The 13,206-nt window shown below is 42.2% G+C and overlaps 2 protein-coding genes across 4 annotated transcripts in view; one reads left to right on the top strand and one right to left on the bottom strand.

The window, feature by feature from the left end:
- LOC142108564 (uncharacterized) overlaps positions 1-13,206 on the top strand; it is a 625,828-nt gene that overhangs the window by 509,043 nt on the left and 103,579 nt on the right. The window lies entirely within an intron of this gene.
- Positions 3,161-13,206, bottom strand: part of LOC142108571 (uncharacterized) — an 83,247-nt gene continuing 73,201 nt past the window's right edge. Inside the window, exons 8-9 of the mRNA XM_075192340.1 lie at positions 9,834-9,945; positions 3,161-4,433 (exon numbers count right to left, since the gene is read on the bottom strand). Of these exons, the coding sequence (XP_075048441.1) occupies positions 3,202-4,433; positions 9,834-9,945 (1,344 nt within the window). The 3' untranslated portion in view covers positions 3,161-3,201. The remainder of the gene's footprint in view (positions 4,434-9,833; positions 9,946-13,206) is intronic.

The raw sequence follows: 13,206 nt of genomic DNA on the forward strand, positions 1-13,206 counted from the left end.
GACAAGAAAAAAATCATTTTTAGGTGATTTTTTTCAAATTAAAATGTACATATTAGGACACTCGTTCAAGAGTCAGGTTCTCTTCTGATTATTCATTAATGGTGCATCTGGATGTTCACAGCTCTATAAACAAGATGGTCTTAGAAGAAAGAGGGGTGTAAAGGAGGAACTGAAGATCATCATTTATTTATGTTTTTAATGTGCGCTGCAGCACCAGGAGTGTAATACCTGGCGCCACAACATTGAATGGGTTAAACCCTGGCGTGGAGTATGTAAATGTTAATTTAAATATTTTAAGTGAAACGCGTATATGTGTGTAGGAGCACAGCATCGAAAGGGTTACCTTCCGGTAGTGGGCGCCGGGAGTGTATAAATGTAAACAGTTTAAATGTATAAAATTAATATATTTGATGTTCAGGCGCTGCAGCCGGTAGTAACTGGTGTACTACCAGCTTTCAGTGGATACCAGAGGGGTTTACAGCACAGCTTACTGGATTCAAATGAATCCAGGAGATGCAGGGTCTCCTGGGGGACCCAGCAGGCTGAGCCACATATTAGAGCTCAAAGATCCAGGAGCAGCAGGTTAGGGGCTACAGCCCCGGGAACTGGTCTCTCTCCCTGGCAGCTCGTGGTCAGGGGAGACGTACACTCCCTCCTGCCACAATCAACAATGTAAAAAGATGTTAACTCCTCTGGGCTGATTCACGTGCAGGCTGCATGAATCAGCCTGGATTGGTTAGAGGGGCAGGAGGCTGGATTACCTACTGGCAGGTTATGTGCCCAAAACTGTATAAAAAGAGCCCTGTTTGACTATGTTTTGTATTATTCCATCTGTAACTTGTGAAGATGACTAGTACCTCAAACTAGTGTGCAACAGACCTTGTTAGGACCTCTTGCGCTAATAAACATCACTTCTTAACGATTCTGTTTTGACGCCTACTTACCTGCTGTAATTTCTGTGATTTACAGATTAGACAAAATCTAATCCATTAACCAGCTGTTCTTAGGCTGGGACCCAACATCTAGAACCAACGCTGTGCCCGCTACCCTGCAGCTCTGGCCAGTGTGATAAGCCGGGGAGAACCATCCACAGCAACCCTGATTTGAAGCAAGAGATGAGGGGTAACAGCCCAGGTGTACAACAAGGAGGTATAACTAGCAGTGAGAGTGACCCAGAAGGAAGTGGTTAAGGTGTCGGTGAAGGAGCCTAGTGATGGCAGCAGAGCCCATCCTACTGCATTTAGAGGGGTGCAATTTAGGATAAAGCGGATGGTGGCAAGGCAAGCCCAGTCGGTTCCCAGCTCACATGACAGAGTGGCACAGGAGGTCAATGCTGTCATAGGGTGGTAACAGGGTTACCTAAAGAGGTTAAGAGGGTGGTTTAGACATTTTATCAGCTTCCCTGAAAAGGTAGGTTTTCAGAGAACGTTTGCACATTTGAAGACTAGAGGAAAGCCTTATTGTTCCACCTCTGTCTCCCCACTCTACCAAGCCCTTCACTGCCTCCCCTTCCCCTACAGAATCCTTTTCAAGCTCCTCACTCTGACTTACAAGGCCCTTGCCAACTCCACTGCTCCCTACATCTCTAACCTTATCTCTATTCACACTCCCTCCCGCCCACTGCGATCGTCGCCTCTCTTCCCCTCTGATTACCTCCTCTCATGCACGTATCCAAGACTTCTCCCGCGCCGCTCCCCTCCATTGGAACAAGCTCCCCCGCTCCATCAGAACTTCCCCTAATCTGTCCTCTTTCAAACGAACATTAAAAACCCACCTTTTCCTTAAAGCCTTCCAGTCTCATGCCTAAACTCCCACCGGTCGGCTACCTCTCTTTCTCATCCCTTCTTCCCTTCTCCCCCTTCCTCGACTCCGTCTCCGTTTCTCCCGTCTCTCCATCTCATCCATGTGTCTGTCTGTCTTCCCCTCCCTTTAGATTGTTCGCTCCTTTGAGCAGGGCTCTCCTACCTTCTGTTTCCATCACTTTTAACTGCGCTCTCCAGCTACTCAGCTCACCTCCTCAGTCCCTCTGCCTCCTCTCGCTTCTCTCCGCTCCCCTCAGTGACTCTCAACCTGTCATCCGTGCCCACCCTCTTGGGCCATAGTTACCTGCCTATACTCACTTTTCCCCTCCCTCCCTCTCTTTCATGCTGTGCCTGAGCCCCCAGAGTTATAGTGCTTACTGTTACTTGTACTGTGCTGTTTCACCTTGTACTGTGCCATTGTTTGTCCTTGTATGGCGCTACGGATACTTTGTGGCGCCCTATAAATAAAAATTAATAATAATAATAATAATAATAATAAATTGTGCGAGGGATGGAATTCCGCAAAGTGGGTGCAGCCCAAAAAAAATTCTGTAATCGGGAATGGTTGCATGCAATGAGTGTGGATGAGAAACGCAGATCTTGCGCACAATTGAGGTGTCGATTTGGGAGATATTTTGAGACAAGTGAGGAGATGTTGATGCACTTTCGCTGATGGCCTTGTATGTTATTAGTAGCATTTTAGAATGGATTGGGTGAAAAACAGGCAACCAATGTAGAGACTGACAGAGTAGCTCAGCAGAGTTAGAACGATGCAAAGAAAATCAATCTAGCCCCTGAGTGCAAAACAGATTGTAGCGGTGAGAGTCTGATTTAGGAAAGACCAGTAAGGAGGGAATTGCAATAGTCAATGCGGGAGATGATGAGTGCACAAATTAAACTTTTTACAGTTTCTTGTGAGATATGTGCGTAAATATGATTTTTCATACAAATATCTCCATTTTCACTATGGGTTTTATATTGCGTTGATAGTTAGTATTATATAGAGAACTCTGTAAGAATTGGATGTTACTTTAGTATAAAGGACAGGACTAGGTGTGTCTTATGGAAATTAAAGTGTGTGTTTATATAAGAAACCTATCCAGGAACAGGATATGAAGATATCGTGTGCACAGGGACGGCGGAAGTACATGTTATTTTCCTATTTTAATTCTTCTTTGTAATACTTAAAGATACAATATCTTAGTTCAATTCTGGTAGATTATATTTATAACAAATCTGGAAAAATAACTCTGATATGGGATTTTATATACTTAGACAACACAAAGTTTTGTTCTACCCCTTTTATTAATAAAAATAGTATGTATATATATATATAAATATACATACACATACACACGCATTAATGTAATCAAACTTGTTTCATATCCAATAGTTTTTGTCATGTGTGAAATTTTTGATGTTCAACAAGATATGATTTATGTGTAAAACATTTCCCACACTCAGAACACGTAAATGGTTTCTCACCTGTGTGAGTTCTTTGATGTACAACAAGAGATAATTTACGTGTAAAACATTTCCCACACTCAGAACACGTAAATGGTTTCTCACCTGTGTGAGTTCTCTGATGTTCAACAAGATATGATTTCTGCGTAAAACCTTTCTCACACTCAGAACATGAATATGGTTTCTCACCTGTGTGAGTTCTCTGATGTTTAACAATAGTATTTTTATGTGTAAAACATTTCCCACATTCAGAACATGTAAATGGTTTCTCACCTGTGTGAGTTCTCTGATGTGCAACAAGAGATGATTTACGTGTAAAACATTTCCCGCACTCAGAACATGTAAACCGTTCCTCACCTGTGTGAGTTCTCTGATGTCTAAGAATAGATAATTTACATGTAAAACATTTGCCACACTCAGAACATGCAAATGGTTTCTCACCTGTGTGAGTTCTCTGATGTTCAACAAGATATGATTTCTGCATAAAACATTTGCCACACTCAGAACATGTAAATGGTTTCGCACCTGTGTGAGTTCTCTGATGTTTAATAAGACGGGATTTGTTTGGAAACAATTTTTCACATTCAGAACATGTTAACTGTTTCTCACCTGTATGAGTTCTCTGATGATCAACTAGAGTTGATTTATGTGTAAAACATTTCCAACACTCAGAACATGTAAATGGTTTCTCACCTGTGTGACTTCTCTGATGTGCCACAAGAGATAATTTACGTGTAAAACATTTCCCACACTCAGAACATGTAAATGGTTTCTCACCTGTGTGAGTTCTCTGATGTCTAATAAGATGTGATTTGTTTGGAAAGAATTTTTCACATTCAGAACATGTAAACTCTTTCTCAGCTGTGTGTGTTCTGTGATGTTCAACAAAATTTGATTTCTGTGTAAAACATTTCCCACACTCAGGACATAGAAATATTTTATCATCTGTATGAGCTGTACTATGTTTAACAATATCTATATTATCAGGAGAATATTCCTCATGATTAGAGGGATCATATGATTTATCTGCTCTGTGGAGTATTGGATGTATATTTAGGGTAGTGGGGTTTCCTGCTGGAGAATCTTGTGTAATGTTCTCTTCCGTTTCCAAATCTGTACATAAAATTAATTTTCCATCTGAGATATTCCTCTGTTTGCATCCATCTGCTGGAAATAAAATAAATGTATGGATATAGACATTTTATTTTACATTGTTTAACATATTATAATGCCCAAAATTATAGTAACATACACTATATGGACAAAAGTATATGGCCACAACTGTTAATTATTTAACTGAGGTATTTCAAATCAAACCCATTTCCAGAGGTATATAAAATCAAGCACCTAGCCATGCATTCTCGATTTGCAAAAATTTGTGACACAAAATTCATTCTGAAGAGCTCAGTGACTTCAAGCATGGTACTGTGATAGGATGCCTCTTTTGCAATAAGACTGTTCGTAATATTTCATCCCTGCTGGATATTCCACAGTTAACAGTAAGTGATATTATTAGAAAATGGAAGAGTTTAGGAACAACAGCAACTCCATGAAGCGGAACACACCGTAAAATCACAGAGCGAGTTCAACGACTGCAAAGGTGCATAAAATTCGCCAACGCTCTGCTGATTCCATAGCTGAAGAGTTTCGAACTTCCACTGACATTAATGTAAGCACAAAAACTGCGGCTGGAACTTAATGGAATGAGCTTCCATGGCTGAGCTGCTGCATGCAAGACTCACATCACCAAGACCAATGCCAAGTGTCGGATGGAGTGCTGTAAAGCATATCAACACTGTGGAGCAGTGGAAACGAGTTCTGTGGAGTGACGAATCACGCTTCTCTGGCAGTCAGATGGACGAGTATGGGTTTGGCAGATGCCGGGAGAACATTACCTACCTGACTGCAATATGCCAACTGTGAAGTTTGGTGGAGGAGGGATAATGGTATGGGGCTGTTTTTCAGAGTTTTGGCTAGGCCGCTTATCTCCAGTGAAGGCAATCTCAATGCTTGAGCATACCAAGTCATTTTGGACAATGCTATGCTTCCAAATTGTGGCAACAGTTTGGTGAAGGCCCTTTTCTATTCCAACATGACTGTGCACAAAGCAAGGACTACAAAGACATTGTTTGAGGAGTTTGATGTGTAAGAACTTGACATGCACTGAGCCCTGATCTCAACCTCATCAAACACCTTTGGGATGAACTGGAACAGAGATTGCGAGCCAGGCCTTCTGGTCCAACATCAGTGTCTGAGATCATAAATGCTCTACAGAATGAATGGGCACAAATTCCCACAGAAACACTCCAACAACTTGTGGAAAGCCTTTCAAGAAGAGTGGAAGCTGTTATCACTGCAAAAGGAGGACCAACTCCATATTAAAGTATATGTGTTTGAATACAATGTCATTACAGTCCCTGTTGGTGTAATGGTCAAGCATCTGAATACTTTTGTCCGTATAGTGTATGTTACTATGAGTAAGTTTAAACTGTCCAGCTGTTTAATTTCAATTTAGAAACTACAAACACTTCATTATAATTAGACAACTGCATTACCGAGCACACTGCATAAACCCAGACACAATGACATGTAAATTGCATCCAGCTTGGACAATTCCAGCCAAAATGCGGACATGGGTGAGTTTCCAAAGCATGCACATTGCCCAGTCAGCATTCTAGAACAGCAAGACTCATTAGCCTTGAAGCCTCATTATTCAGTGACACTGTCCAACTAGACACAAACACTGGAGCCTCAAAAGTAGAGTAGAAGTTGGTTAAATTAGCAGCGAGACCTGGATATGGGATTACACTACTCTTAGGTCTCACATCCTTGCACAGAGCAGAGGAGAGCATCAGGACAGAGTAGGAGAATGGTGCAGGGCACAGATGGGTAACAGCACAAAGTAATGTATAAGGGTAAAGCACGGTACAGTCAGATCAGCAGAATAAAGAGCAACTGTACAGAGCATCCAACACGTAGATTGGAGGGGAGATATAGTGTAATGACGGGTGTGTGCGAGATGGGAGAGTTTGTGTGAAGTGTACGTTGTGATGCGGTGTATGTGGGGAGAATAATCCCATACTCTGCAATAGTATTACAGTGATAATATACAGCTGAGGATCAAATATTCATGGTGATGTCACATGTGGTAGTACAGGGAGATGGTTATGGATACTGTCATAGGAGGTAGTGTACAGGAGGCTCATGGGTAACTTTATGGAGTCAGACTGATGTCCCATGAGATACACCAGACAGTGTGAGGAGGAGACTGGTCAGATCTCTGGGCTGGTAGCACACAGTGATATGATGTGAGGAGGAGACTGGTCAGATCTCTGGGCTGGTAGCACACAATGATATGATGTGAGGAGGAGACTGGTCAGATCTCTGGGCTGGTAGCACACAATGATATGATGTGAGGAGGAGACTGGTCAGATCTCTGGGCTGGTAGCACACAATCATATGATGTGAGGAGGAGACTGGTCAGATCTCTGGGCTGGTAGCACACAATGATATGATGTGAGGAGGATACTAGTCAGGTCTCTGGGCTGGTAGCACACAGTGATATGATGTGAGGAGGAGACTGGTCAGATCTCTGGGCTGGTAGCACACAATGATATGATGTGAGGAGGATACTGGTCAGGTCTCTGGGCTGGTAGTACACAATGATTTGGGGCTAGATTTACTAAAGGGCGGTTTGCTCAAACCACCGCTTTTCTACTATTTTTCCAGCGGTTTTGAAACCGCCGGATTTACTAAAGCCCAAACCACTGTCAAAATGGCCAGAAATTACATTTTTGAAAACCACCACTTTACAAACCACCATCCTGATTTTAACAATGATGAACATACAAACAGCCGGATTTACTAAGCTGGGGATTTCAAACCGCCGCAAAACAGCCGTCCAAACTAATAGATGTGGTTGTGAATGGCGAGATTGCTCACACTGCTGCGGTTTGATCTATTTTGCCATTCAGAACATAAGAGGAAGCACCATTGACATTTAAAATATTTGGAAAATCATTATTTATTGATAAAGGGACAAAATGAATTTAATATTAACTTATGGGTGATTTTTTTTTTATATATATTTTTGTAATGAGACACTATTATAGCATTATATTATGTGGGAAATGTAAATATATAGTATCATTAACTGATTGTTAATAACAAATGGATAGATATAAGTATCACCAGTGAGTCTGTAACGGCTGCCAAAAATGGGGAAAAATGGAGGAGGGGATCCCACTGTCCAAAATATAGATAGCACACACCAAAGACAAAGTCTATGGAGTACTCAGGCACCTAGGCGTACAATGCCAAGCAAATGATAAGGACAAATCAACAAAGTAATAATGAACATATATTCAAACCTGACCTGCTAAGGCGACCGGGCGAAACGCGTTGGGTGCTACTTATTTTTCTATTTATCTGCTTATAATCTCCATCAGAGCTGTTTACAAGTGTTTAATACTTTCATTGACATTTCCATCTACTTTCTGATTAGCCGCTAAGTCGGCTGGACGAAAGCCGTTTGCCGCGTATGTGCTGCAGCACAGACAACGGAACTTTTACATCTGCATTTGGGAGGTTGAGATCAAGAGAGAGACAGGATAAATTTCAGCCTACACACGAAATCCCCGAGAGCGGGGTAAGTGATCCTTTTCACTCCAGCTCTTCTGGAGCCAGCCTCTTCATTTTAGCTGCAGACAATATAAAGCCATATAGATGGATTTATTTTTGGAAATCACCATTCCATCGTTTTTTTTCTCCTTTTATTTCATGCATGAAGTGTATACCGGATTCGCTTTGGAATAGGGCTTTCTTTACAAGACTAGGGATTTGTATCCCCAATTACAGACTGAGGGCTAGATTTACTAAGCTGCAGGTTTGAAAAAGTGGGGATGTTGCCTATAGCAACCAATCAGATTCTAGCTTTCATTTATTTAGTACATTCTACAAAATGACAGCTAGAATCTGATTGGTTGCTACAGGCAACATCCCCACTTTTTCAAACCCGCAGCTTAGTAAATCTAGCCCTGAGTCTTCACTTCTCCTGTAGTGTCTTTCAGCCAATTATTAGGACATACTGAGGTAGATATTACGGATTGATATGGACTTTTGTAGAATTAATCCAAAAACTAAGTCTCTTCAGAATATGTTCTTTATTTATATATGCGCAATACAGACCGTTATTCAAATAGAATAATGGTAACTTCACAATACCTTTGCAAGTCTTTTATTTCTTAAAACCACAAGCTAGTACGTAGATAAAAGCATCATACAAGTCTTTTGCCCAATAATATCTCTCCACATCAGGAACTATCAATATCTTCCCCTTGCCCCCCAGATATAGGCATTAATCCAAATTAATCTTGCCACATCTTATCAGGCGCTAACTTACTGTACCACAACTTCCCTATTCCTGTAATATGAAGGGCACATTTCCTTTAGAAATACTTTTTAGACATGTTTCTCGACATATCTTAAGCAATATGTCTATAACAGCAAAACAGCTTAATTTGTCAATATATATATTTTTATGCATGTAGCTTCTTAACTCTTAAGCATCCTAACGTTATTTTATAACCAGCTTTAATTCAACTTCCATTTGTGTGAATTGATTATCCATATCACGGACTTACATTTATTATTCTTGTTTCTTTACAGTGCCTATACGTTCTCTTTGCTGCTTATACGTCCCTGTAATATATGTTATTCAGACTACTTAAATAAGCATATTCATGCATACACCCCTTATGTCTTATTTTGCACTATCCATTTTATATGGTTTCTGCTACTTCCGTAGCAGGTCAAATTTGAATATACATTATTACTTTGTTGATTTGTCCTTCTTAACATTTGCTTGACATTGTACGCCTCAGCGCCTGGGGACTCCATAGACTTTGTCTGGTGTGTGCTAACTGATTGTTAATGGCGGATATAATTATTTATATTGCACAATTTGTCATTACATAGTGCCCGAATAATATCATAATTAAATTATTTTATCCCTTTAATATAATGAATTATTTTTCCCCTTCATAAGTTATTAATTCATTTTGCCCCTAAATCAATAAATAATGATTGCCAACCTAATTTAGATGTCAATGGTGCTTCTCTTATGTTCTGAATGGCAAAATAGTTCAAACAGCATGTATAAGCTATCCAGCCATTCTGAAGCAGGTATTAAAACTGTCCTGTCCTGTCTTTTGGATGGCGGTTTGGACAAAAACCGTCGGCGGATTAGCTTTTTCAATCCGCCATACATCGCCAGTCATTTTAAATTGAAGCCTCAAACCGCCCTATAGTAAATGGACCACTAACCCGCCAGCGATAGGTGGTGGTTTCAAACCATCACCAAACTCGATTCTTAGTAAATCTAGCCCTAGATATGAGAAGGAGAACAGGAGTCTAATAGGGGCTGATGGCTCCTGACTCTCCCACTGGACAGATACGTTTTCCTCATTAGTTTGTACTGACAGAGGAGAGTGTAGAATAAATGATTGTTTTAGTGACTGAATAAGTAGAATATGTGACTCTTTTCTGTAATAAGTGTTTATTACTCACCTTTACTGATATCTGTAGGGATTTCCTCCTCCTTACACTGCTGATCACCCCTCACATACGTCTCTTCCTCTCCCTCTGTAATTTCTACTTTAATATCAGTAAGGACGTCATCCTACATAGCCCACAAAACAATAACAAGATCATATTTAATAATATCTGATTTAATCATTTGAGGTGAAACAGAAGAATATCAGTGTATAAAGATCCGCACAGCTTTTTAGCAGACCATATAATGAAAAGTCATTTTGGGATTGTGCGAGACCATATGTGGCAGGTGTGACAGAATACCTGCTGAAACTCCATTTTGTTGTTCTATACTTTCATGTGTGTATTACTTTAAATGCTTTTAGTAAACACGGCAGAGTCGGGACAATGCCAACATCTCCTGCCAGGGTGTTGTCTCACTGCTTACTGCACAGACTCAAGAGAAATGTATTCTTCTTATCTCCATTGTACCAATCAAAAGCCTGAATTCATTTGCATAACCAAGTGATTTCACAATGCTTATATAATCAAGGCCTTTCTAGAATCTTCTACACATTTCTAGTTAGGTTGGTGGCTTTGGGCTTAATGCACATGCTCAAGCTTTTATCAGTATTAAACCAATAGAAAGTCCAAAATCATGTTTATAAATTATATGCAAATGATGTTAGGGTTCTCGTCAATAAAAGCAAGGTATCTGCGGCATAACCTCGCCTCAGCTTGGACTGCTGCAGAATTGCCGAGCACTTGTTACAGATAAACAACGGTTTGTGTCACACGCCGCTTATTCGGCTTCCATAGACAAAGACTGAGACATTCACATGTGTCTCATTAGCAGACCTTAAACCTCTAAGTTCTGATCTGCGTATGTGCAGACTGATTACCCGTCTACTTCTAATTAAGATTCCTATTGGTTCCTGTTTTGGCTCCAGAGTTGAAAAGGCACTTCCTCCCTTTTCTCTGGGCCTGTTGATCAAGTTACCTGTCTGGTTTGGTTCCTACCTGTTCCGCGAGCTCTCTCCTGGATCGTCAGTGCCTCTGCTGCTCCACGGACTATACAGCTCAAGCTGCACCTGTCCCTGCTGTGTGCTATACCACGGACTATACAGCTCAAGCTGCACCTGTCCCTGCTGTCTGATACTCCACGGACTATACAGCTCAAGCTGCACCTGTCCCTGCTGTCTGATACTCCACGGACTATACAGCTCAAGCTGCACCTGTCCCTGCTGTCTGATACTCCACGGACTATACAGCTCAAGCTGCACTTGTCCCTGCTGTCTGATACTCCACGGACTATACAGCTCAAGCTGCACCTGTCCCTGCTGTCTGATACTCCACGGACTATACAGCTCAATCTGCACCTGTCTCTGCTGTGTACTACTCCACAAACTATACAGCTCAATCTGCACCTGCCTCTGCTGTGTGCTACTCCACAAACTATACAGCTCAATCTGCACCTGCTTCTGCTGTGTGCTACTCCACGGACTATACAGCACAAGCTGCACCTGTCCCTGCTGTGTGCTACTCCACGGACTATACTGCTCAAGCTGCACCTGTCCCTGCTGTGTGCTACTCCACTGACTATACTGCTCAAGCTGCACCTGTCCCTGCTGTGTGCTACTCCACGGACTATACTGCTCAATCTGCACCTGCTTCTGCTGTGTGCTACTTCACGAACTATACAGCTCAAGCTGCACCTGTCTCTGCTGTGTTTCTACTCTACGGGCTATACCGCTCAAGCTGCACCTGCCTCTGCTGTGTTGCTACTCTACGGGCTATACCACTCAAGCTGCACCTGTCTCCGCTGTGTGCTACTCTACGGGCTATACCGCTCAAGCTGCACCTGTCTCCGCTGTGTGCTACTCTATGGGCTATACCGCTCAAGCTGCACCTGTCTCTGCTGTGTGCTACTCCATGGACTATATCTCTCAAGCTGCACCTGTCTCTGCTGTGTTGCTACTCTACGGGCTATACCGCTCAAGCTGCACCTGCCTCTGCTGTGTTGCTACTCTACGGGCTATACCGCTCAAGCTGCACCTGCCTCTGCTGTGTTGCTACTCTACTGGCTATACCACTCAAGCTGCACCTGTCTCCGCTGTGTGCTACTCTACGGGCTATACCGCTCAAGCTGCACCTGTCTCTGCTGTGTTGCTACTCTACGGGCTATACCGCTCAAGCTGCACCTGCTTCTGCTGTGTTGCTACTCTACGGGCTATACCGCTCAAGCTGCACCTGCCTCTGCTGTGTTGCTACTCACGGGCTATACCGCTCAAGCTGCACCCGTCTCCGCTGTGTGCTACTCCATGGGCTATACCTCTCAAGCTGCAACTGTCTCTGCTGTGTTACTACTCCAAGGGCTGTAGAGCTCAAGCTGCACCAATCTCCGCTGTGATGCTGATCCTCGAGCTAGACTGCTTTACTCGCACCTGACTCTGTCAAGCTGCTACCCCACTGTCTACACTTCGCAAGCTGCACCTGCCTCCGTTGTATTTCTGTTCCACGGGCTGGATGGTTTAATCTACACTTGCTTTTGTGGCATTGCTATTACACTGGCCGTGCTGCTCAACTGACATCTGACCCTATCAAGTCATCTACCTGGGCTGTCCTGTTCAAGCTTCGTCTACTCCGCATTTGGTTCTGTGGCACTACAGGTCGTATCATCAAGCTGCTTGTTGTTACCTTCTCTTTCTGGCTGAACTGTTCCTGCATCTACAAAAGTATATTAAGGCAATGTATGGTTCCTTCTTGTTGCCGCATCGGTTGTGACTTTAATGTTACCTGGACTGTTACTCTCTCCACCGATGCGTGCTGCCCTATTGTGATACCATACACCTGCTGCCTTATTATCTCCACCTTGTTGCGGGACTGTTCATTCCATTGCCATATTGAATTATATTTATACTGTATTCATTGCATACTATACTGCTGGTGACTCCGCTCCCCTTATACTACGTTCCTAGTGTCTTTATATATTGAGACTTTCCTGTCATCATTAAATCACTGATTGTACTTTTATCCTGCATCTGTTATCTACTACTACTATCACTCCCCGAGGACCCGTTCCTATAACATCTATTGAACGGATCCAGAGTCCAGAATACCAAACCGTGACAGTTTGTTATCACTGGATTTCCTAGCTTTTGAGTTTACGCACAGCTGCGGAGAAAGACGGGGCCCTAGAGAAATTTGTGATTAAACATATCAACTGGATGAACTGTTGGAAACAGCTAAGTATTTACTTATATTTACTCTGTGTATTATACTAACTTTACATCATAATTACTCTTATATTAATTTTCTACATCAAATCAAATATATATGTGTTAGACAATCTGAGTGTCACGTGTTATTTAATCCACTGCACCCCGAACCCACAGTTTCCAACCGGAAC

This window comes from Mixophyes fleayi, chromosome 12, assembly GCF_038048845.1.
Source record: "Mixophyes fleayi isolate aMixFle1 chromosome 12, aMixFle1.hap1, whole genome shotgun sequence".
NCBI lineage: Eukaryota > Metazoa > Chordata > Amphibia > Anura > Limnodynastidae > Mixophyes > Mixophyes fleayi.